Below are 24,975 nucleotides of genomic sequence, written 5' to 3'. Positions count from 1 at the left end.
CTGACATTTCAATTAGCATAATGCCCAAGAAGATTTGTTGCTGGACTGGATATGTGTGGTGTGAGGGAGAGAAGAATCAGGAATGACTCTGATTTTTGACTTGGGCAATTCAGAGAATGGGAGTGTCATTGGGCAAGATATGGAAGCTTGGGAGGCAGGTTTTGGCAGGGGGAGGAAGTGAGTTATTAGACACCTAAATGGAGGCGTGGAGTAGGCAGATGAATATACAACTCCAGAGCCCAGAAGACTCTGGGCCAATGACATGCATTTGAGGATCACCCAGTGTATGGGTGGCACAGGAAGCCAGTTGTCTGTGTGAGATGACAGAGGGAGAGGGGGAGGCCGAGGACAGAGGCCAACATTTGGAGGTCAGGCAGAAGAGGAACGGTGGTCAGTGGGCGTGTGGAATCAGAGGAGCCTAGAGGAGGAGGCAATGTCCAATGACTCCAAAAAGGTCAAATAAAATGAGGACAGGGAACTGTCGTTGGCTGTGATAGTGTCTTTGGGGGCTTTGCTAAGAGCTCTTCAGTATCACGATTGGGGCAGAATCTTAGTTGGAATGGGGTGAAGGTAACCAGTTGGATGCTGAGAGCTGGGACTATCCAAAAACTGTGTTAAGTTTTGCTTTGAAGGCGCCAGCGTCTTTGATACGTGACCTGATATGAATGACTTGACTTCTCCAAATTTATTTCCTTGCCTTCAAAGTGGTGATGATGTTACATAGTGTGAAGTATTGTTAAGAGCCTCACATGGGATGAAACAAAATGATGCATCTGTAGCTTCTAGCACAGCCTCTGTCTGGTCATGGGTGTTCTCAGAGTGCTGGTTTCTCCCATTCCCCTCTCTGTCTTAGAGGCTTCATTTTCTCATCCGTCAAAGGAGGGAATTGGATCAAAAGAAATTTCAAATTCTAGGTTCTCAAGCTTTGCCTGTTCCTTAGCCCTTGGATCCCCTCATTCCCCTGTTCCCCTACTGTCTTGGTCCAGTTCCCATCCATGGCTTTAACCCCTGTTGAGCTTCTCTTCCCTTTTCCCTTGTCTACTCCACTTTAATTCTGTCTTGCACTTGACCATCAGATTAATGCTCCAAAAAAGGCCGTGCTTGGGCTTCTCTCTCACTCAAGAGTCTTGAGAGGGGCCTCATTCCTGAGATGAAGGTTCTTATCCCCACCTCGGATCCTTTATGACCTGGGCTCTCCCAAATTCATCTCCTCTGCTCTTCTCTGCATCCTGGACCATCAGATTTGCTGTCCCTTGAATATATCTTGTTCTGCCTTTTCTCTGACCTCTGGAATGTTATATCCAGTTTTAAATCCCTCCCATCCTTCAAGAGCCAGTGCATGTGCAGAGCTCCCCTCAGCCTTGCAGTAGAAAGGACCCTCTCTCTGAAGGAGGCTCCGAGGCTACTGCGTCTCTCCTGCGTAGTTCAGTTCACATCTGGAGTGGACTTAGAGTATGCACACCCCTGACCGCCTCCTGCCTCGTATGACAGTTGTTCATCACAGGTCTTAGCTCCTGGCCTTCACCGTGAGCCTCTGCAGAGGGCAGGGCACTGCTTCTCTGAATCTCTTGCATTGTCGTACATTTTGGGCGCTTCACAAATTAATGCATTTCATCAATCAGAAAACTTCACTGTGTCTGAGAAGCTTTAATGAAAGTTTTGGGGATTATTAAGTTCTAAGAAAGGACGTTAACCAAGGGGTCTTTTTTGCGTGCGTACCTAGAATTTTAAAAATAAAACATTTTCCAGTATTGAGGCTATTTTATCAAAAGGCTTTAAAATCTGCAAATGCCTGGCCTAGCAATTCTACTTCTAGGGATTTATCCTAAGAAAATAATCGTGGATATCTGCCAAGAATGTTCATTGGACTGTTGTTTATGATGTGAAAAACTGGAGATAACCTAAATATCCAACAATAGGGGATTGTTTTAAAAAAATAAAAGAACTCATGGTGCATATTCATACCCTAAAATTGCTATCTCCTTCTTAAAATGATAATGTAGACGGATATTTGTTGGCTTGGTAAAATGTTCATATTAAGTGAAGGCAGTATGTTTGAAAATGTTATCTTATTGTCTGATTTCCTTTACCTTAAATTATTTCTAAAGAGAACATAGGCATAGGTGGTGTGAACAGTGATTGTCTTTGGATGTTGAGATCATTGACGATTTTTACTCTCTTTTTGCCATCTATTACCTAACCTTTCTATGGGAAGCATACTTTCTTGATTAATGAAACACTTTATTAAAGTTGGAATTGTATAACCTCTTTTATTCATATAAATCACATGCTCTGATATTCCTGTTAAGTTACCCTTTATAGCTATTCTCATGCAGTGCTGGAGAGAACACAAGGCCACCTGGTCCACGTGAGATGATAGCAGGAAGCACAGAAGGAGTGTGCTTCTGTGGGTCCCTATTTTCCAGGTCATGGTGACTGCTCTCCAGTGTAGACTTTGTTGCTTGGTGTCCTTGAGGCTGGAGGTGGTAGGGATTTGTTGCGCCTTGGCTGCTGAGCTGTTTGTTCAGGTGTTGGGCACTGGCGCTCTGCAGAGGGATGGGAAGTGTGCAGCCTGGCAGCTGCGGAGGCACCTGCGTTGCAGCCCTGACTCTCGCATGTGCTTCTCTGTGACCCTAGGTTCTAAGCTGTGGTTTGCACGTTAGTAGGATGGGTTAGTAGGATAGGTTTCCTGAAAACTGATTATATTGTGGGTTTGAAACTAGTTTTCAAAATGATTTCCTTTTAACTGAGAATGTTCCCCCTTGCCCTCTTGTCTCCCTCCAGTCTGCGGGCCGGGCATCGACATCCGCAACGACTACCAGCAGCTGAAGCGCCTGGAGAACTGCACGGTGATCGAGGGCTACCTCCACATCCTGCTCATCTCCAAAGCAGAGGACTACCGCAGCTACCGCTTCCCCAAGCTCACGGTCATCACTGAATACTTGCTGCTGTTCCGCGTGGCCGGCCTCGAGAGCCTTGGTGACCTCTTCCCAAACCTCACGGTCATCCGCGGCTGGAAACTCTTCTACAACTACGCCCTGGTCATCTTCGAGATGACCAATCTCAAAGATATTGGGCTTTACAACCTGAGGAACATCACTCGGGGGGCCATCAGGATTGAGAAAAATGCTGACCTTTGTTACCTCTCCACGGTGGACTGGTCCCTGATCCTGGATGCAGTGTCCAATAACTACATCGTGGGAAACAAACCCCCAAAAGAATGCGGGGACCTGTGTCCAGGGACAATGGAGGAGAAGCCATTGTGCGAGAAGACCACCATCAACAACGAGTACAACTACCGCTGCTGGACTACAAATCGCTGCCAGAAAAGTAAGAATGCTGCTGCCTGTGGCTTTCCTCCTGCTTCTCTCTTTCCCTTCCTTCTCTCCCTTGCCCTTCCTCCTCCTCTGAATGTGTGCATTCTGTCGGGAGGGTGTGGTTGTATTGCATTTAGGAGGTGGCTCCCCTGCCGTGTGGAAGTGGGGTCTTGGTTGGCTTTCTTTTGCATCTGAAAACTCACAGAATGCAGGACGGTGGCATGGCTGGAGGCCATCATGGCTGCTGTCAAGACCATTCTGATCACATACTAGAAATAATCCACCACACTTCTGGGCTGGAACCTTGCTGACCTTCAGCTTTGAATTTCTGATGAGGAAGGTGACCTGGTGGGCTTGGAAGTGCCTGAGCCCTGGCAGCTGGGGGCTGCTTGTGTATCAACTCTTTCATCCTTTGCGTGAAAGGATATTTTTTGGTACAGCAGGACTTCCTTCACGTGAATACACTTGAAATATGGTTGAATAAAGGAACTGTAAAGAGCTAACTTTCATCCTGTGATCCCCCCATCCTTGGTCCTTAACTATGATGCTACAATGCTTAGATGTCCTAGTTTATGATGGAGCACCTAGCCAAGGTGGGAGAGCCCTGGACCAGTTTCCAGGAGTCCCAGCTTTAGGCTCTACTTGCAAGTAGCTGTGTAGCACAGTGTGTTTGTATACCCCAGGCTTCCTTTTCTTTTTTCCTACCTCTTTCCTGAAGAGTTGTGCATATCTTATGAAATCACTTAGTGAAAGCACTTTGAAATATATTCACTGCTCTTGGGGGTCAGATGGTGGTATTTTGAAACTTCTCATTTATTTATCTGCAATATACTTATTTTCCCTTAAGTATAACCAAACTCTTGCCTTATTGTGATCAATACCTTGAGAGAGCCAGGTTGTTTCATATTAAAATGTGACTCTGGACCTTTGCCTTACTGCTTTTAGCAATGTTTAGGTATATTGGCCAGGAAGGTTCCCTTCACTGGTTGGAAGTCAGTGTGGTGGCTATAAATAGCTATAATTTAATGGTTGGCCCAGTGAAAGACCTAAGGAGCCCATGTACTCTAGCTAGTCATGAAGAGCCAAGAAATCCCAAATTGGTAGGCTTGCCAAAACCATGAAGTGTGTAAAGTAAACAAATCAAAGGCCAGACCCCACAGGTAGCTGTTGTTTCAATTCCTCTCCAGCCAGGGCTGAAGCAGGAAAAGGATGCTGTCTTTGACCCAGCACATACTTTCATGCTCTGTATCATTCTATCAGTGTGTATGTGGACATTTGATTAGAAAGGGAAGGGTCCCATTGTCTATAGCCAGGACCTTAAAGAGCTGAGAATGCCATCAGGCCACTCGAAGAATCCCCGTTGGCTAGGGTTGGAGGAAGGTACTGTGCTAAAGTCACATTTGTGATTGATGCCAACTGTGCCCTGTCCTTAGGTTAGCCATTGGTTTGAGAAAACAGCAATATATTTTTAAGTAGTCTTGGCATTTTAAGATTTTATTTTAAAAGAAAAAGGCATCATCAGGTGAGACCTCATGATATAGCAGAAGGACATTGGGTGACCTTGAACGAGCCAGCCCTTCTGGGTGGTAGTTGGGCATCTTTAGAATATTCCTTAGGGCAATCTCACATTATTCCTTAGTGGTGATCAAACACGTGTGCAAAAATGTTTTGAAAATTCCTAAGCTCTGTACAAAAGGGAGGTGCTATTTAAAAAGTCATTGGGTGGGCCCTGGTTCAGTGATTCAGTCGATATTTACTTTGGTCTCACTGTGCATTTTTGGCTCTTTCTGACCAGCTGCTGTTGAAGAAGCCTGGAGCAGGGGCGAGGCCTGAGTTCTGGGTCTAAGTCTAGTAGCCATGACTGGAAACAAGCAAATAACTTAAATTGCCAGGCCCTCGGTTTGTTCATATGCAAAATGGGATAGATCCTGCTTTCCTCATAGGGCTGTTGGAAGATTAAAAGGAGAAAGAGGTCAAACATCCTGAAAAGGAACGGGGTCAGGAATTGGGCCCTCGTGCTGGTACGGCTGATGCTGACAGGCCAGTTGGCTGGACACCCCACCCGCTTCCCAAGGCCACACCGTGCGGCCTTCTCCTCTGCCATTGTCTCAGTCCTGCTGATGTTTTTCTGGGATTTTTACATTGGAGTATTTATTTAAAATTAATAACAGCATTCAGGGAAACTGTCTTTCCGTCACCTTGTCCTGAAAACTCAAGCATAGACAGCTTTCTTGGAGATTTTTTAGTTGAATTAGAACTCTTTCCCTTGCCATAGATTCCCTTCAAGCCTGCACTGTCCAGTGTGGTAGCCTCTAGCCGCATGTGGCTTATTGAGAACTTGAACTGTGGCCAGTTCAAATTGACATTTGCTCTCATTGTAAAATACACACTGGATTCCAAAGCTGTGGTATGGGGAAAAGAAAAGATATCTCCTTAATATTTTGGGTATCGATTACATATTGAAATTATAATATTTTGGACATATTAGATTAATTCAAATGTTACTAAAATGAATTTCACCTATTTCTTTTTACTTTTTAGTGTGGCCACTAGAAAATTTGAAGTTATAGATGTGGCTCGCAGCTTACTTTTATTGGAAATTGCTGCTTTAGAGCATTCCTTCTAAGGCCCTGGGTTCGTCCCCACATCACCTCTCTGTCTGAGCACCGCGGTGCCGTGATATTCCTACACGTCTCCAGCCAGGTCGCTTAGGAATCATTCAGGGAGCCAGGTGAAGGGCGTGGAGTCCGGACGGAATGTCTCCCTTGAGGTCAACATAAGCATTAAGGTGGCCATTTAAAAAGATTAAGCATAAAAAAATTCCATTCAGTTATTCTCCACAGGGCTGGCTACAGAAGTAGGGAGAACATCTGGAGAGAGACATCAAGAGCGTGTGTGAAATTTTTGACACAACGGAGAAACACTCAATTATGTAGTGCTGATATGCAGTTTTTACTTGACGCTCTCCTTTAAACTTTCTCTTTTATATCATGACTCTGCAGTGGCAGGCAGCTTCATAGATAGCCCCATTAAGGAAATTACTACTGATGTGAAGGGGGTTTTATGCAGGCTTGAGTTATTCCTAAAAAAGTGATTGACCCTTAAAATAATTGTGTGTGGCTTTTTCCTTTCGGTAAAAATATAACTGGTGCCCGCAGACCTTCGGCACTCTTGATTCCTCCTCCCTTGCCTCCTGACATCACTTCTGATTCTCCTCCCACCTCTGCAGCTGTTTCTTTTCCAACTCCTTTTCCTTGGTCCAGTCTTTAATAGCTAGTGGTAACCACAGTTTCGTCCTAGGTCCTTTTTTCGCCATCCTTATTCCCCCAGAGTATCTCACCCTCTGGTGCTTCAACATCCTCCCGTCTGCATCTGGCTTCCAAAGATCATCTCCAGCCCAGACCTCTTTGTGAGCTCTAGACCCACGTATTTGTTCCTATCAGATGCGGTGGGCGTGTCAGTGTCTGAGGGTCTTCCCTGTCTCCTCACTTCCGGCCTCCTGTTTTCTGTGTCTTCCCTCTCTGCATGGGCGGCGTTCTTGTTCTACTAGCTCCCGTGTCAGAAACTTGGGTGTCACTCGGTTACTTCCTTCTCCAATTGGACACAAGCCCTTTGCATCTGAAATGTTTCTCTAATCTTCCTGCCTCTGCTTTCCCCTTGGCCCACTCAGTGACTCGGCCTCTCCGGCCTCCCTGCTTTTCCACCCCAGCCCAGTGAACTTCCCGACACACTCTCTGACCAATAGGCTCCCCTGTTTGAGAGCCTGCAGTAGGAGTCTGTGAAACCCCATGAAACTGGGCCATGCACCCACAAGCCGCCTCCCTGCCTTCTGCCTGCAGCGTCCTTGGCCTGCGGTGGTCTTCCATGCTGGCCAGGCGGCTGACACTTACCGGCATGCTCCTCACCTGTTGGTGGAGAACTTCAGGACTCTGCAGACTCCAGTGGGCCTTTCTCGTGGCACCTGGCAGTGGCACTTTTTGCATCGCTGAGTAAATTCTGGGTGTACCCTCCAGCTCTTGGAGAGCATGGCTGTCACCCCAGGAGTGAGCATGGCACCTGCTTTGTGAAAGATTTATTGTCAGGAGGATACATCTTCCCCCTTGAACAGAGAGCAGTGTGTATGTAACAGCAGTCCTTGGCTGGCCACAGAGTTCGAGGATTGTGAAAGGCGGATGTTTCCTGTGTAGTTTTCATGGTCATTGCCACCCGGGAGCACTGTCACCAAAACTGTCTCCAGCTCTTAGCTGGCAGAGAAGGTCAACCGTGGATGGTGGCTCTTTTCTCTCCTGCCCTGGTCGGAATGATTCAAGGCCAAAGAAGATGGGGAAGTTAGGAAATCATCTTGAAAGTTGAAGCTTGGCCTGTGGCGCTCTTTGTTACTTTGTATGGCAGTTATTTGCTGAAGGCCATCCACGTCCAGGGAGGGAACTGGGTGAATCCTCAGGGGACCTGCGTGGTTCTCTCGCCTGCCCTCCTGGTGAATTTGCTGAGGTGGTATCTGGTGTTGGCTTGCCATAGGAGCGTTCTGGGACCTGATTGCAGGTGTAGACCTCTCCCCTCCCCCACAAAAAATACAAAATCTTACAGCTACACTTAGTCTCCAAATACTTTTTAACCTGTCAGGATGCACAGCTTGTGGTCCACTCAGACCACTGTATAGCCCCTAAGAAGGCCTGGTCTTTGCCAGGAAATCCACGAAGGTGGTGAGCCTGGCCATGTTAGAAGCTGGCTTTGCTGGTCGTGCAGCCTTATTTCAATTAAAAGGGCATTGATTGGAAACAGCGGTCCTGTAGTTTGTTGCATTTCCCACTGCCTTCAAAATGAGAAAGCAGGAAAACAGCAGATTGGAGCCTTCGAGGGAAAAGGCAGTAAATGGCTCCCTTTATTGACAAAAGGAAAACGTTTTATCATCATCTCACTGATGGGATCAGGGACTTAGAATGAAGGCAGGTGGTGTAAAAAAGGCACTTCTATATATTTTTTTCCCTACAGGTTCTCGTGTTCTAGTTTATCAGATACCCCTTGCAAGGACAGTATAGTGTGTGGAGTGGAATTGCTCCCTTTCCTCATTTTCTTACAGATTAGTATACCTGACCCATCAGATAAAAGTGGGAGACTTGTTTAAGCATTTGTAAATCAGCTGCTGGATTGGGGCGAGGTGAGGGGGTGCAGTTTCTTTGCCTTGAGACCTCATGCATGTGATGTCCGTTGTTTCCTCTTAACACTTCTTCTCTTCCTCTTCCTTCTTTTTTTAATTTTAAGCTACTGGTAGGAGATATTTCTTTCTGTGAAGTGCCTTGTGGTCTGTCTCCAGGTGCCTGCATGCCATGACCCACCAGACTGCTAAGGTGGACCAGGATAGGGATCTGCATTTTCAGGGAGTGTGGAGAGAGGCTTGTGGGTCCTGGAGGAGAAGGCGGTCAGTCGAGCAGGCCTGGCTTTGTGTTGTCTGTAGGAGCTTGTCTCTCTTCCCCTGGAAGGCCTCTGCTCTGGTCAGCTGCTCCCAGTGTGGGGGTGATCTTTATTTAGAAGGGGGTCACATGTCCCTGGGCCTCATTTCTCTGCCTTTTATAGTCGAGCATGGAGATCGCATTCTGTTCTCCCTGACCATCGATCTTGCTACCAAGATGGTGAAGCAGTTCGTGTTCATGTTTCGCTGGGGCACCTCTTAGCCTACCCCATCTCTTAGTTCATGTGCCTTGTTCCCGAAGGGCTTTGCTCTTGCTAATTGTCACCTAATTAAGGTGTCACTTTCCTAGGTTCCCTTCAGAAGTTTGTTTTTTAAAAGGATCTTATCTTAGAGACTAAAAAGCTTTCAGAATGGCTCTCTTAGGGTGATTATTGGAGTGCTAGTTATTTGGAAAGTATCTGGAGTCCCCTCACGTCTCACCAGTTGGGCCTACTTGTGAGCTTGTTCTAGTTTCTTCCTACTCCTAAAAAAGCCTCTTTCTTTTGTTGCGTTAATATTTCTATCTTGCTTTTCTTGTGTGTATGCCAGTGTGACATTCTCAACTAAAGTGGAGATGACGCGGAACGTGTGGGCCCGTGGCTAATCTTGTCCCGGATTGCATTGCTCAACTCAAGTGCATAGGGTGGCTCGAAAGTTAGGTTTGGCTTATGGTGGAGCTGGAAGCCATGACTCGGAAACATGCCTCCTTCTGGCACATGGTGTGATTCAAGGCCTCAGACTATACAAGGCAGGGTCTCTGTGCACCATCCTAGGACGGAATGCTCTCCCTGACTTGGAGGCAGCAAGAGACAGGAAGGCTGGTGGGCAGGAGATGCTATCTGTCTGTCTGTGACACAGGATGTTAAACAGGCATCTGTTTATCACCTGATAACTTGGGAGTCTAGGTTTAAGAAGTCTGGAGATCTTTTATTTGGAAGAAAGAACCTCACGTGGGAATCCAAAATCTAGACCATTCTGGGTTCTAGTCTCTATCTGGCACTGGCTAACATGTGACTTTGAGCTGGACATTATATTGAGAGCTGGGGTTTCGTCTAGTTCCAAATGGCCTTGCTTCTCAGTCTTTTGAAAAATAGCTCACTGCAGAGCCCCAGTAACTGTGTGAACTGCACTGTGGTGGTAGGCAGAGGAGCAGAGAGCAGTCTCAGGACCTGGGGGAGACAGTTGTCATCTCAGATCAAGGAGTGATGTGGCTTCTGGGGCCAGTGGAAAAGGGTGAGTCATAGGGAAGAGTGACCATCCAGATAAGATTTTCCTCCTGTGGGGTCAGCTTGGCCACTGTTTGAAGTTCTCAGGGTGTCATGGAGCCAGCCAGATCTCACTCCTGATAGTCCCAGGACATCCATCCCTGATAATATGGTGGAATCCGTGGGGGCTGCAGCTGCCGTCACGTGCCTGCCACCTTCTGTTTGACTGGTCTTCAGGCTTTTATAGGTGATCCTGTACCTGAAAGGTGTCATTTTCCCCTGTAGACCATCATGGCATGTGAACGTTGAAGTTTACAAGAATATATAATTCTGTACAAAATGGGATGAAATTTTTTTTTTGAGGAAGATTAGCCCTGAGCTAACATCTGTGCCCATTTTCCTCTACTTTATATGTGGGACGCGTGCCACAGCATGGCTTGACAAGTGGTGTGTAGGTCCATGCCTGGCATCCAAACCCGTGAACCCTAGACCTCCGAAGCAGAACGTGCAACTTAACTGCTGTGCCACTGGGCTGGCCCGGAATTTTTTTCTTTTTTTATAAACTACATTCCAGTATGGACAAGTGGCGTCATATAGCAAAGGTTTAGGAGTAGTCAGTGAATTGAGAGGGTTCTATCTATTAGCCTCGTGTGTTCCCAGCTGCTGGGACAAGGCTGTCAGGCTTCATCTTCCATCTGTGAGACAGGGATGAACAGGGACAGAACCAGACAGACTGCTCAGCACATAGTAGGTTCTTGGGAAATGGTAGCAGCTATTACTCTTTTTAAAACGTAAACTATCTAAGAGCCACATTCTGAGATCATCTGAAATTCTGAGCGTTAAGCTGGATTGACTGTGTATGTTTACTGCCATATCTTAAATGGTCTTTATTGCTTTTTCTAAATTGTAAAAATTCAGTTATCATAAATAGCATGGCATAGTATAGGAGTGGTTTTTACTAATTTAATCCAAATTGTTCAAATTCTTGTGTCTGTCCAGATAAGCCGTATCTGTAAAGAACATTCAATGAGGTACATATGTCTATATCAGGATGCCGGTGGGGCCTTTATAGTTACATGTAGACTCAATGTATTTGGTTATCAAACCGTATGAATTTATTCTGCCTGCAACATGGTGGTGGGAAGAATTTTAAAAATATCAACAAGATTCTTGTTTCATACTGACATTAAATATTATCCTTTTTAAATGTGTTTTTTTTTTTTTTTGTGGAGAGCAATAAAGTGGTTACAGAGTGGGCACAATTTTTGGTAAAAATAACAAGGATGTACATTTTTATTTGTGACAACTGTAGTTCTCACATGGTAAAGGTAGCCAACCATCTGCTCCAGGATGGAGCATGTGCCTGTTTATTCTCTTCTTTGGGTGTTTCTAGCTCTGTGTGTGTGTGTGTGTACGCGCTTGCATGAGTGTGTGTGCATGCGTGCATGTGCACACGCATACCTCTTTATTCTCCCACCCGGCCTCTTCTCCTGTTGTGGTGTTTTGTTTTATTTTCCTCCTCTTACTCCCAGTGCAGGAAACAAACACTGGCTCTCTCTGTCCTCCCTTAGATCTTCCTTCCTTTCTAGGGGATCAGGTGGGTGGGAAAATGTTGTGCAGGAATGTCAGGCCCTCTCCCGGAAGCCTGGCTTCTGTTTCATCTCATTACTGAACAGAAGTTGCTTTTTGTTTCTTTCCCTCAGTCACAACCACCCAGTCCTCTCTCCTTTCTTCATGCCATTTTTCACGGAATCCACGTGGGACGGGAACAGAGGCAGCGTGTCTGGGGACTCTGTGTTGCCTGATAACTCAGCCTTGTGTAGCAAAGCTGTGCAGACTGACCCAGCGTGTAGCTGCCCGTAATTTGTTTTCACAAGTCCTAATGGAGGGATTTGGATGAAGTTGGTGAGGTTGCAGTTGCTGGAGCCCATGTATGCAGGCCTGTGGCTGTGGAGCTTGGCTGCCCTGCATGTGGGACCGAGGCTGCCTGGCCCCCAGGCCTTGAGCAGTCTGGGCCCAGGGACCCCTGAGGAGGAGGGCCCAGCTGTGACGTGCATACATCTGCCCTTGGCAGCATATCTATGAACTGAGGCTGCCATCCTGGATTTCCGGATAGATGCAAAGTGCTTGGATGGTTTTTAGCAGCTGCTGAGACCAGGGAGTTGGGCTTAGTGGTAAAAAGGGGGGAAAAAAAAAAAAAAGAGTTGTGAAGCAAATACAATACAGTGAAAGTCAAGATGAGGGTTGGTATTATTAGAAACACTTCCTGGGCAGCCGTAGTGTTCCAAGTAGGATTTTTTCCCCCCTAAAAGGGTGTTAGTGGTAACACAGAAACAAATGGAAACTAGTCTGATCCCAAGGTCCAGAAGAAGCTAACTCTGTTTCTGGGGTGTAACTTAGTGCGATGTTTCCATTCTGATTTCCTGACCTCTGAATGGTGCCTTACACTTGGCTAAGTAGATGATATTCTTAGGTTCTTAGACTATTCCTCAGATAGGTTGTAGGGATGTATTTTTGTTCTCTGCCTCAGTGAACTTGAAATGATTGGATTATTTTGTAGTACATGGATACTTGTTTTAGAAGCTTTTGAATAACTGTGTCAGAGAAGCTTTAGAACATGTTTTAAGCAAGGTTGTGGAAAATGTACCTCATGCTTTCTTCCACTCACAAGGAGAGAGAGAGAAGCCTAGATGCATAGTATATCTCGTACTTTCTTTTTATAAATCCGTGCACTGTCTAGGTGGCATGGTCTAGGTGGCGTGGTGTCATCTTTTGAGATCATTGGATTTCCTGTCCCTTCTTCTCCAACCACCTCCTCATCTCTGGCCGTCCTTTTGGATTCACTGTGGGAGCTGAGGCTTGGGGATCTTGACATCATACTTGCTTATGAATGGAATTCTGAGAACGTATAATTTTCTCGGAAGAATGCCTCTTTAGCTCAATAACTATTTCTTGTTTGTTGAGGAAAATCTCTCCTTGGAAAAATCATTGATTGCCAGAGATGGGCGATTGGGAGAAGGATGAACTTCTGCGTGTACTTAAATAAAGCAGTTTTTATTGCTAAAATGGGCTAAGCTGACTTAATGGCCTGCCATTTTAAGAGAAATTTGTTTTGCAGGATTAATTTGATTTTAGATTTATTGATGGTCCTGTAGCGATGACGGCTCTCAGTGCCTTGCCACGCCTTCTGCCCATGACCGTGTGGAGGAAGCCTTTAGGCTTCAGTCACAGAGTCACTGAACTTTGTGTTAATGCTGTGGGGTTCGGTGACTTCAGACCCTCAACTTGATTTGGTCCCACAGGAAGGTTTATGCTGTGTTTATTTGGTAACTGTAACTCTATCTCGTTGGGCACTGTTCTCCTAATTCATGGAAAGCCTCAGAGTACAAATAAAGAGCTGCTGAAGATGTGTGAGAAGGGATTTAAGTGGCCATTAGAGAGAAATGGTAATTGGGATGGTGTTCAGACCCCACTTCACCTAATCAATAAAAGACAAGTGGTTTTTGTGAATGGTTTAGTGTGAGCTAGTTCAGATTCTGTCTTTGTAAACAAGCCTGGGGTACATCTTGCATTTTTAAAAGTGTAAAGTGTGGACTTTCATATGCCAGCTCCTCAATCTCCTATAAGTCCAATCTCAAATTCCTCCACTATATCGAAATAAATGCAAACCTCTCATCGGTGCCTTCTGGTCCGAGGCCAGGCTGGAGAGGCAGGTGGCTGGGTAATCAAATGATAAGAAGAAGAAGGGGGCAGCCCTGTCTCACGATCAGAGGGAATTTGCATGAAAATTGCGTACACACGATCATCATCATTTATTGCAGAAGGCGCTGACCAGACGTCTCCCCCTACGGTTGGCTGAGTGGCCCGAAGCCAGCCACTTACCCTCCCTGCTCCTTGGTCACCTCATCTTTTGAACCCCGTGAGCCCTGAGTTTCCTTCCAGCTCTGAGATTTATTGTTGCAGGTTGGGGTATTGAGGACCTAGGATGAATCCACTAGCACTGGCTTTCAGTAAACACTGCTAGAGAATGAAAACAGACGTTATAGACTTGCAGTGTCATGAAGCAGTTGGCCTCTTTTGGATGGGCCCTACCCTTGGGGACAGGCTCGGAGAGTGGTTCTAGAAGGGTGGGCTGTGGACTCCCAGGAGGTGATTGTGTTTCACAGGCTCCGACAAGCTCACCCAGTGGTAGCAGATGTTGGATAGGAGGCTGGGGAAGTGTCCGATAGGGTAGAAAGAAATAAAAGTGGCTAGAGAAAGCATTGAGAGTAGGAAATTCAGTAGGATTTCTGTTAAATCTTGTATCTTTGAAGTGACTTTTTCTGGTCTGACTTTTGCTGTTACCAAAGTGAATTATTCATAAGTATTTCGAGAAACACCAATGTAATGCAATTATGTTGAACAAATTTAAATTCATTTAAATCATTCTTTTCAACGAAAGTAAGCTTTCCCTCATCCAGTCTCTAAGCAAGCTGATAGCCCAGCAATAGTTTCCTGTTATCATGGCAAGTGACTGATGTCTACCATGATACTGCTGAGGTACTTTGGACTCAGAAGCATTTTTGGATTGATCATAGTGAAATTAAAATCCTTTCTCCATAGTTTGAGAGTTGGGTGTGTTTTGCTGTGCATTTTAGTCCTGGGCAATCTGGCTGTGGTAGGTATGCATGGCGACTTTCAGCGAGAGCGAACATGGACTGCTGAGGCTATGCTTCGCATGGTCTGTCCTTAACCCTTATCTACTAGTTCATGGCTTGGCTCGAGTCTGCTCTTCCATGAGACCTCTCCAAATGTCAGTCACTCATGTGCTGGTAGTGAGCCATTCTGGATTCTTTGGTCTGTGATCATTTCTCTCTGTATAGTCATGTTCCGTATAATGATGTTTCAGTCAACTACATATACAACAGTGGTCCCATAAAATTATGATGGAGCTGAAAAACTCCTGTTGCCTAGTGACGTCGTAGTCGTTGTAATGATGGAATGCAACACATTACTCACATGTTTGTGATCACGCTGAAGGTGTAGACAGACCTTTGGGTCCTCCAGGAGGTATTCCAGAGGAAGGCATTGTTATCATAGGAGATGACAACTCCGTGCATGTTATTTGCCCTTGAAGACCTTCCAGTGGGATGTGATGTGGCAGTGGAAGGCAGTGATACTGTTGATCCTGACCTTGTGCCAGTGTGTGTGTTTGTGTCTTAATTCTTTACAGAAAAGTTTAAAAAGTAAAAAAAAAAAAAAAAAAACTGAAAAATTTTAAAATTAGAAAAAGCTTATAGAATAAAGATAAAGATATAAAGAAAGAAAATAGTTTTGTGCAGCTCTACAATGTGTTTGTGTTTTAAGCTAAGTGTTATTACAAAAGAATCAAAAAGAAAAAATTAAAAAGTTTATAAAGTAAAAAAGTTACAGTAAGCTAAAGTTAATTTATTATTGCAGAAAGAAAAATTTTAAAAATAAATTTAGTGTAGCCGAAGCGTATAGTGTTTATCAAGTCTACAGCTGTGTGCAGTAATGTGCTAGGACTTCACCTTCACTCACCACTCACTCACTGACTCACCCAGAGCAACTTCTAGTCCTGCAAGCTCCATTCATGTAAGTGCCCCATACAGGTATGCTATTTTTATCTTTTATACCATATTTTTACTGTGCCTTTTCTGTGTTCAGATATGTTTAGATACATAAATACCGTAGTGTTAGAATTGCCTGTGGTATTCAGTACAGTAACGTGCTAACCAGGTGTGTAGCCCAAGAACAATGGGCTATACCGTATAGCCTTGGTGTGCAGTAGGTTATACCATCTAGGTTTGTGTAAATACACTCTATGATGTTCACACAATGATGAAGTCATCTAACAATGCATTTCTCAGAATGTGTCTCTGTCGTGAAGCTGTGCATGACCGTACTCTATCAGTCACTTCAGAAGACTTGCTTACTTGTCATTTGTCTCTTGCTCTAAAGAGATGATAAACCACTTGTGGGTTAGGACTTGTGCCCTGTTTATAAATTTTGGTTCTCTACCCTCACAGCCAGACGGGGACCCGTGGAGGTGATATTCTGTACCAATCCATCTCCCGTATGGGCTTGACCCTGCGTAGCGTGAGCGGTCTGGTTCTCATGAAGACTGACAGGCTGGGGTGAGGGAAGGGAGGTGCCTGGGACTCCTAGTCCTTACTGTGGTAGCGCAAGTGTGAGAGCAAGCACCTGTTTGAATTTTGCACCTTTGGCACCCATCTTGCCTCACTCTAGTCCCAGCCCTGATAAGTACAGGCGTTTTATAAAAGGATCCATAAAATATTTCTGGGTGACCAAAGGGTTGTAGCTGGAATGAATAAAACCAACTAAATAGCAGTAGAGTCCAAGAGCGATTGAGTGAAGGTGTGAGAGAGGGTATGTGTACACATACATGGTTTGGGTGATTCTTAACCTCTGCTGAGTTGTGAATGATTCTGGGTCTCCTATTCCTCCATACCATTCTTGTTCATATAAATCCAGTGCCACTAATGAAGTGAAAGAATACATTATGTCCGTATCGTTCTTGTGGTAAGGGAGAATGGTGAAGAGGTTTGAATTGTAAGTAACACCCAAGTTAGGTCTTGATGTGTCTGTGCAGGTTTTCACACTGGTTAGCCAGAATTTCCATTGTTTCCATTGGTCAGCCTATTTTGTGCAATTTCCATGCTAGGCAATATGAGATGAAGGAAACTTATGATTTTGTTGTGAGATAAGGTAAAAACACGTGACATTCCAAAAGAGAGAGAGACAATTTATGCCATGTGAGAAAGCACTCCTCAATTTTTGCCAAAAGAGGAGGAGAGGCAACAAGTGCTAAGAGCTGAGAGGGAGGAGATTTCTATATTTGGAGCTTTGCATGGAAAGGATATTTGCGTCAAGTGAAATTGAGGCCTTTCACTAAGAATGTCCACACTTGCTCAATACTGTTTGCCTAGCATTGTATACATGGCCCTCAACTTGTGAATGGGTTGCACTCCAAAACTTTGCAAGGCATTTGGAATGTAGAATGTATTATTTCATAAAAACAGAAGTCTGAATGGTGATTGAGGTCCCCACCAGTGGCCCCTCCCCTGTCCCCATCTATTCCCAAGCCTGTTTGGCTTACATATCATTTATATCTAACAACCCCCAGAGCTTTGTGTCTGGGGGGGGGGGGGAAAGACTTGTTGAGCTCTGTCCCAGAAGGTGGTGCATTTGCTGTTGGATGGGTGAGGCAGGGGTGGTGGGGGGAAGCTGATGGTTTCTACTTTATCTCTGATAAATAAATCAATAAATAAAAATAAAACCCCTCCCTGATGGCTTGGCACTCCCCAGATGTCCAGGCTTGGAGGAACAGAGAAGTGGCCTGTGTAGGGGTCTGTAGGCATGCAATAGGACTAGGAGCTGGGACTCCTCTGCAGGCTTCCTGCTTGTCTGGATGGGAGGATCCTAAGTCGAATCCAGAACTTGTCCTCCAGGTGCTGTAGGAGGTAAGAAGTAGAAGGTGTGATTCTTGCCCTCAGAGGACTTGGTGGACTTTTGGTCCATTACTCACATCATGATTTTTATGAAATGTGGACCTGTGGTCCACGTCTGAGTTGGACTCCCTGCTCCACCACCAGGGCCACCAAGTAAGTTTTGTGATATAAGGTCAGTAAAGTATCTGACAGTGCTTGAAACCAGAACAGGCTCAGTACATTTTAGTTCCTTCTCCTTTTCTTCCCCTACTTTGGATCTGAAATGTGGGGGTGCTGATTTAAGCTTTTTATAATTTATTGAGAATTGTTCTCTGGAATCGTCTACGAGAACAAAGGGATTCCAGACATCCTCCCTCTCTCCTTGTCTCTTCTGTTCTCCAGTCAAAGAAAAACTCAGAGTATGATCTTTGGCCTAGAGAAATATTAAGTGTATGTTAAGTATGCAGACATGAATGGGCAAAGGAAGGATTTGTGGCAAAGAGGATCTGCTGAAACAAATAAGTAATGCAAATGGGCAGAAAGAAATATTAAATTGATTACATCTTTCAGCTCCTGATACTTAATGCAAAGATAAAGTAGTGGGAAAAGGTTGTCGTTTGAAGTAATGGAAAGATGAGGGAGTTCTGAAGCCAGCTGGGGTTTTTCTGCCTGCTCATAGAGTGACTTGGATTACAGACCATAAAAGTGAAGGTGTTTGAGTAGGACATTTCCATTTAGGATGGATCGTGATAGGTACTGCTTTCTGAGCAACCTCTGTGATAAGGGGGAGAAGCGAAAATCCCCAGGCCTGGAAGATATTGGATAACAGTCATTAAAGTCTTGTCAGAAGTCTTCATTTCACATTGTGGAAAGACTCTCAATATCTACGTTATGAAACCATTTAGATTTTTTTTTAATGTATGCTGTTAACATTTTTTGTTTATTAAGTGGAGCAGTAGATTAGAACTCAATGGATTTGATTCTCTCATCCTGTGTAGTGTGCTCAGAAGCCCAAGATTTCTCAGAATTTTTATTATGGTAGTGAGAGCAAATTTAATTAGAAGATTGGAAGAGCTTTGGAGCAGTTTAGGCCAATCCACAGTTGTATTAGTAGTTAATATTGTATCATTAGTTAATATTTTGAGAAAATGGAGAGAATTAAACTTACGTTTCTTCTAGAATTTTCTTTTGTTATTTAAGGTTATAGTAAATGAGTTAACTCTTGAACTAATAGACTAAAGCGAACTACAGCAGGTAACCATTAAATTTTGTCATGTATCATTACCCACCCCCCCCCCATTATTCAATTAGCATCACCTATGAACCAAAACTATGAGCTTGCAAGATTGATTTTTAAGGAGACAACCTTTTAGATTTCTGTGTTAAGGAAATTTTAGGTGTGGGCACCAGAAATGAGTTTCCTGGAGGAAAGAGGCTATCTCTCAGGTGGGTAAGTGAGGGGTTATTGGACACTTGGTGTGTCTTCTGCACACTGACAATTCTGAAGCAGGGGCGGCTACTGCGGGATGAAGAAGCCAGTTTGGGGAAGTGTTGTGCGTCTGTGTGGATCTCAGAGTGGAAAGGAAGTGTAGAGATCATTTTGTCTGATCCCTGACTTAGTTTTGGAATCCCCTCTCCGAGGACCTCCGCATGTGCTCTCATGTGGCTGCCCATTTTCACTTTAAGTTACAGCTATCTTGGTGAACTTCTCCTGGGCCCAAAGCTTCCTTTTCTGATTAAGGTGAGACCTCTGTAATAGAAGCACCCTTACCATTTTTCCTTGTATCTAAAGGTATGCTTGACTGGGGGTGTGTCTTCTAACTCAGAGGGGGCCTGGGATAGAGCCAGCAGGATGTGATGGCTCCAGAGTGCTCTGCTCTCATAGAACATTCTCTGGTTTAGCGAGTGAGAAGAGGATTTTTCCTGCAGTGGACAAAGATGACAGCAGGAGGCTGAGACACCTGGTCTCATTCCTTGTCACTCACAGCAGGATCCTGCAGACCTGCACAATATCTACGGATTTGGTTATTCAAGTGTGTGTTACCATTAAAAGAAAAGCCGTTGGCCCTGGAGTGTATAAAAGTTCAGTTAGAACTTTATATTCCACGAGCACTTTCTAGGAAATAGCTTCACATGCCCCGCTTAATCCCCTGGAAAAGTCATAGCGAGTTAGAGGGAAACTGCAGCTTGGGGAAGGGCTGGGAGATTAGCCAAGGCCACACCCACGGCTCTGAGGGCCAAGCTGGATTAGAACCTGCAACATCTCCTGTCCACTGTCTCCAGCTAGACACACTTTTTCCTTCCCCTGCCATCATCTGCCCCTGCACCCTTTTCTCCTCTCGGGCTCTTGGTCTAATGAGAGGATGGGTGAGGGCAGTAAGCCCCACTGACACATTGTGAATGCTGCCAAGAGAAAGGTGTTCATCTGATGATAGAAACAGAGCTACAGCATTGTATTAGGTCGGAATCTATGTCCTCTCATCCACCATCTTCACGTGACTCAGTGTTTTCTGAATAGAAAAAAAAAATCTATGTCTAAATCCTAGGCATGGTGTTTTTGCTAATCTATGGTTAAAGCTCTTCAAATCCTTTCAGAAGACCCCCCCTACGTTTTGAGGTTTTGCAGACTAGAGCCCATTTCCCCCCACAATGCTTCTGAAAGTCCCACATGAGCTAGACCTCCAAGGTGCCTGTCCATCTAACCCACACGTGCCAGTCCCCTTTTGGACACCAGGGTGTGGTGCTGGGGGATAGAAGGATTCTATGGGAGGTGAGTTCTTCTGCATGAGATCTCTGCCTGGGTGAATTCACTCCATTCGCCCTCTGGATCCCTGTGGCAATTAATCTCTTAGAAAGGACTGTGTTTATGATCACGACTGGCATTCATTGAGCAATTACTATGGGCCCAGGCACCTTGCAAGTATTCTCGTTTAATCTCTGTCAGTCTGTAGGATGGATACTACCATTTCCTTGCTTGTGGATGAGGAAACTGAGGCACAGAGACCTATGTAACAGGTGTAAAGTATCATGCAGCTAAGCAGCCAACCTGAATCGAGACCTGCTTTCCTTTGATTCCATAGCCCGTTACTCTCCCTACTGCACCACGCCTTTTCCGGGGGGAGGCCCCGTGTGCATTGGATGAACACACACCCGACAACGACTTGTGGGCTTATGTTGCCCTGGAGAAGGCACCGTGTTTGACGAATTCTTGATGTCCTGCTCTAGCCAGGGAGCTTTAGTGCATATCCACCTAGTGCTCAGTGACAGTGGTGAGGGTTCTGTTAGCATACGCCCCACACCTCCTCCCTCCTGCTGCCCCTTACCTCCTGTTCTTTATGGGACCGGAAAATTTAGGACTCTTAAGATAGGAAAGATGAAAATGAAAGAGTGATAGAAGCACAAAATACAGATGCTTAATTAGGAAACAACTTGTTTCTGAATTATAAAACTTTGCTTTTGTCTAAGTGTTTAAGTGTTTCCCCCTCCCCCCACCTTAGGCAGGATTCATTTTTACATTGATGGATTATTTCCACTGGGGAGCAAATCTTTGGTGCTGCTCAGTGATCAAGCACTGTTGTTTAACTGATTTTTACCTGGGAGATTTTTTTTCTTTCTAAAACCCTTCTATCATCTTGTAAAAATATCTTTAAATGGGTGGATGCTTTAGCTCTGATGAATGGCAGGTTGTGGTAAAGGAAGAAAGGGATGTGGTTTACAGTAAACTTTTATTCTTTTATTTAAAAATATGTAACAGTCATACAGGGAGTAAGATATAAAGTGTCAGGAAATGATTTATTGAAATCCGATCTTGGACTGCCCATTTTACCGAGAGTTAGGCTCCTGAGAAAGGAGTTGGCCATGTAGACTTATGTTTATTTTTTTCTTGTTTTCTTTTATTTATTGGGCAAAACAAACTTGTGGTTGCCTGCCCAGAGTTTAATTCTCCCTCCTTCGGGCAAACAACCGGCATTTAGCTGGAGTTTTTCTCAAAGAGATAAAGGTGTGCCCTGAAACTCAGCTTTACGATGCCTCAGCAAAGTGAGGCCTGAGTCTGGGGCCCACGAGTTTCTGCCAGGCTTGCGGAGGATGATGGACTGTCACCTGCGCTCACGTGGACTCTTTTTCCTTAACAGCAGAAGTGACTCTCCCGCTCCTCCCTCGCTGCACCCGGAGCTTGAGGGCAGAGCTTGGGCTTTCTTTGCGGGGAAGGGGCCCAGGGCAGCCGTGGGGCTTCCTCCGGCCTGCTTGTCCTTGCTGTCCTCCAGGGTGGGTCGGGCACTGGGGCCGGGATTCCTACGGGCTTAGTCACCGAGCTCTCGTGTGCCGGGAGGATGGGGAAACCGCGGCTGAGCTCTCTGTCACCCCGAAGGAATGCCGGTCCGGCCGGGGCTGCTGGGCGGGAAAAGGTCTCCTCGAGGCTCTGTTGCAAATCCGGCCCCACAGACACAAAGTAAAGCTCCCCTCTTCTTTTCCCATCAAAGAATAAAGGAGCAGAAGCTAGCCACTCTACTCAGCGGAAGATGACGCCTTTACTCACTTTTCAAATACGTATTTTTGTTGTGCGCATTCCTGGATCTATAAACATACCCACAGCTATTCAACATAGGCGTTTTAGTGAAAAAGTGATGTTTCCGGGGAGAAATCCCACCTATTGTTGTCCCCATCCATCACCATTCCTTTTGTGTCTGGGAAAATCTGGCTGGGCTTGGGGAGGGCGTGGTCAGGAGTGAGTGGTCAGTTCTGCTGGCTTCAGCCTGGGCTTTCTTGTCCACTGGAGAGACCTGAGCTCCTCCTCCACTGCTTCTCTCAAGACCCGTGTTCAGGGGACAGCACAAAAGGAGGAGGAGTGGCCCCCAGCCCTGCCCCAAGGCAGCTTGGTTCAGCCCATCTGCCCTCTCCCCTAAAACCAGCTGCTGGGTGAGACACCAGGGATGGGGGGATGGCCTTTTCTCCCTACAGCTTTTTAAATGGCTTCCTTTCCCCTGGTGGGGAAACAAAAACCTTTATCCTGTGTCCAGAAAGCTCCTTGTAGTAGGAGCTAGTACAATCAGACAGATCCGGCTTACAGTCTTGGCTCTGTTGTCTCCTGGTTCTGAGACCTTGGTCAAGAGCTTACCTTTCTGTGGCTCTTCAGCCAGACGGGATACCAGCTCCCTTCCAGGGTTGCTGGGAGGCGTCAGGGGAAGGGCTCAGCACAGGGCCTGACACGGAAGACTTCCTCAGCGAGACACAGCTGATGCCACTGTAATTTTTTTATTCTCACGGGTGTAATTGTTAAAGAATGAAAGGATTACCAAGGAGGTGCAACAATATCGCATATTGAATTTGCTTCTGATTCATACATGTCTAAAGAGTAGAATTCTCACTACACAGTAGAATTCTCACTACACAGCTGTTTTTTAAAATAGTTAGATCTTCATCTGCTGATATAAATTAAGTGTAAAAAGGTGCAGATCGCTGTATGTAGTGTGATGCTTCAGATCTGTCTTTAAAAAGAGTATGCACAGTGGTATTAAAAGTTTTCCAGAAGGAATCCCAGAAAGTGATAAGCACTTAGTTTCTGTGGAAAGGGACTGGAGATGCTGGGGACCCTCACTGCTCATCTTGTACTCTTGTTGCACTGTTTGGATTTTCTGACCATGTGCTTTTATTGCCTATCTTTAAATTTATTTTTTTATTGCGGTAACATCAGTATATAACATGATATAAATTTCAGGCATACATCATTATATTTTGACTTCCATATAGACTACGTCAGGTTCACCACCAAAAATCTAGTTTCCATCCATCACTGTACACCTTTGCCCCTTCACGCCTTTCACCCTTCCCCCAACGCCCTTCCTGTCTGGTAACCACCAATATGTTCTCCATATCTATGTGTGTATCTTCCTCATATGAGTGAAATCTTACAGTAATTGTCTGTCTCGGTCTGGATTATTTTACTTAGCTTAATACCCTCAAGGTCCATCCATGTTGTTGCCAATGGCAACATTTCATCTTTTTTATGGCTGAGTAGTATTCCAGTGTGTGTGTGTGTGTGCGTGCACATGCGTGTGCATGTGTGTCTACACACACCACATCTTCTCTATCCATTCATCAGTTGATGGGCACTTAGGTGGCTTCCAAGTCTTGGCTGTTGTGCATAATGCTGCAGTGAACATAGGGGTGCATGTATCTTTTTGACTTAGTGTTTTTGTGTTCTTTGGGTAAATATCCAGAAGTGGAATAGCTGGATCATACACGGCAGTTCTATTTTTAATTGCTTTTATTCTTTTCGAAGGTCAGCAGGTACTCTCTGGACAACAGGGTTATGGTCCATTTTCTATTTTCTTTGTTACATCTGATTGTCCTTCTATGAGAGCAGGCTCTATGTGAGGTCTCGGTGAACTCCTCCTCTCCCTGGGGACATTAGGTGGGGGCCTCCTTACCTTTCCCACTGAGAACTGGGCTTTCTCAGGAATAGAAGCCTGGGATTCACCTTTATTCTCTAAAAGAGCCAAACAGTAGGCCCTGGCAGGGGGTTTGGTCTAGAATGCCCTTGGGACAAAATGCGTGTTTGTGTGTGTGTGTGTTTCCTTGGTAAATGGCCTTGAAAATGTTGTGTGCTTTTGGCAGGCTTGGATAAGGTTTTCCCTGCGTAACCCTTGGAGAGAACAATTCTCACTTGTAACACCCTGTTTCTGCAGGTCCATGATTTTGTAATTAAAAATTTATGGGGTCACAAGGGCCCATTTAAAGGGCATCTGGTTTTAACAGCCCAGTTAAAAGCAGAATTTGTGTCAGCGGTTCCCTTAATTTCTCAAATATGGCTATTTGTAAATTCATCCTACTGGATGCTTGTGTTGAATGTTTTGTTGATGAAAGAGGCAAGATTACATAAGGAAAAACTATTTAAAAGCCAGGAGAACTCAAATTCTGATGTTGGAGTGTACCACTGCTTCGTAGATATTACCTTGAGTGGGTCACCTCACCTCTCTTGGAAATAAGGTGTTGTACCACATCAGTGGTTTTCACTTTCTTTGGACCAGAGCTATAGTAAGACATGGATTTACATCATGACCCCAGGACAAATAAGCATATAACTAAAATAAGTGTTCCCAAAACACTTATCTAACATAATGCTCACCCTTCTTATTCATGTAGTACCACAATATTTTCTTATTCTCTTTTAATGCTGGTAAGAGATATGTTAAACTAATTTTGAGAACTACCAATGGGTGGCAACTAGTGGTTTCAAAAGCTTATTATTAAGCTCTTTCGTAGCTCTGATTTTGAGTCTGTTGGCTCTGAGTTGAGAACCCTGTACTAGTGCAGGGCACATGGAATCGGCCTTCAAGGTCAGCCTTCTGTTTTCTTATTAAAATGAGGAGCAAAGGGCATCACTTGTTTCTTAATGGCTACCCCCTGAGGAATGGGAGGATTTTAAGAATTTGAGTGTATGTTCCGCATGGTAGGAGGTACTTTATTGTCCACTCACAAGCATTTGTGAATATTTGAGATCTACTGTATCTTGGGTAATTTATATCAATTCCTGTATTGTAAAATAACTTAAA

The 24,975-nt window shown here is 45.0% G+C and overlaps 1 protein-coding gene across 1 annotated transcript in view; it reads left to right on the top strand.

Moving 5' to 3' along the window:
* The window catches only part of IGF1R (insulin like growth factor 1 receptor), a 290,964-nt gene that overhangs the window by 50,002 nt on the left and 215,987 nt on the right, over positions 1 to 24,975 (top strand). The window contains exon 2 of the mRNA XM_014849602.3: positions 2,785 to 3,330. Coding sequence (XP_014705088.2) covers positions 2,785 to 3,330 — 546 coding nt within the window. The remainder of the gene's footprint in view (positions 1 to 2,784; positions 3,331 to 24,975) is intronic.

Source organism: Equus asinus, chromosome 2 (assembly GCF_041296235.1).
Source record: "Equus asinus isolate D_3611 breed Donkey chromosome 2, EquAss-T2T_v2, whole genome shotgun sequence".
NCBI lineage: Eukaryota > Metazoa > Chordata > Mammalia > Perissodactyla > Equidae > Equus > Equus asinus.
Note: the sequence above shows the minus strand (reverse complement) of the source record. Positions and strands in the feature narration are given on the sequence as shown.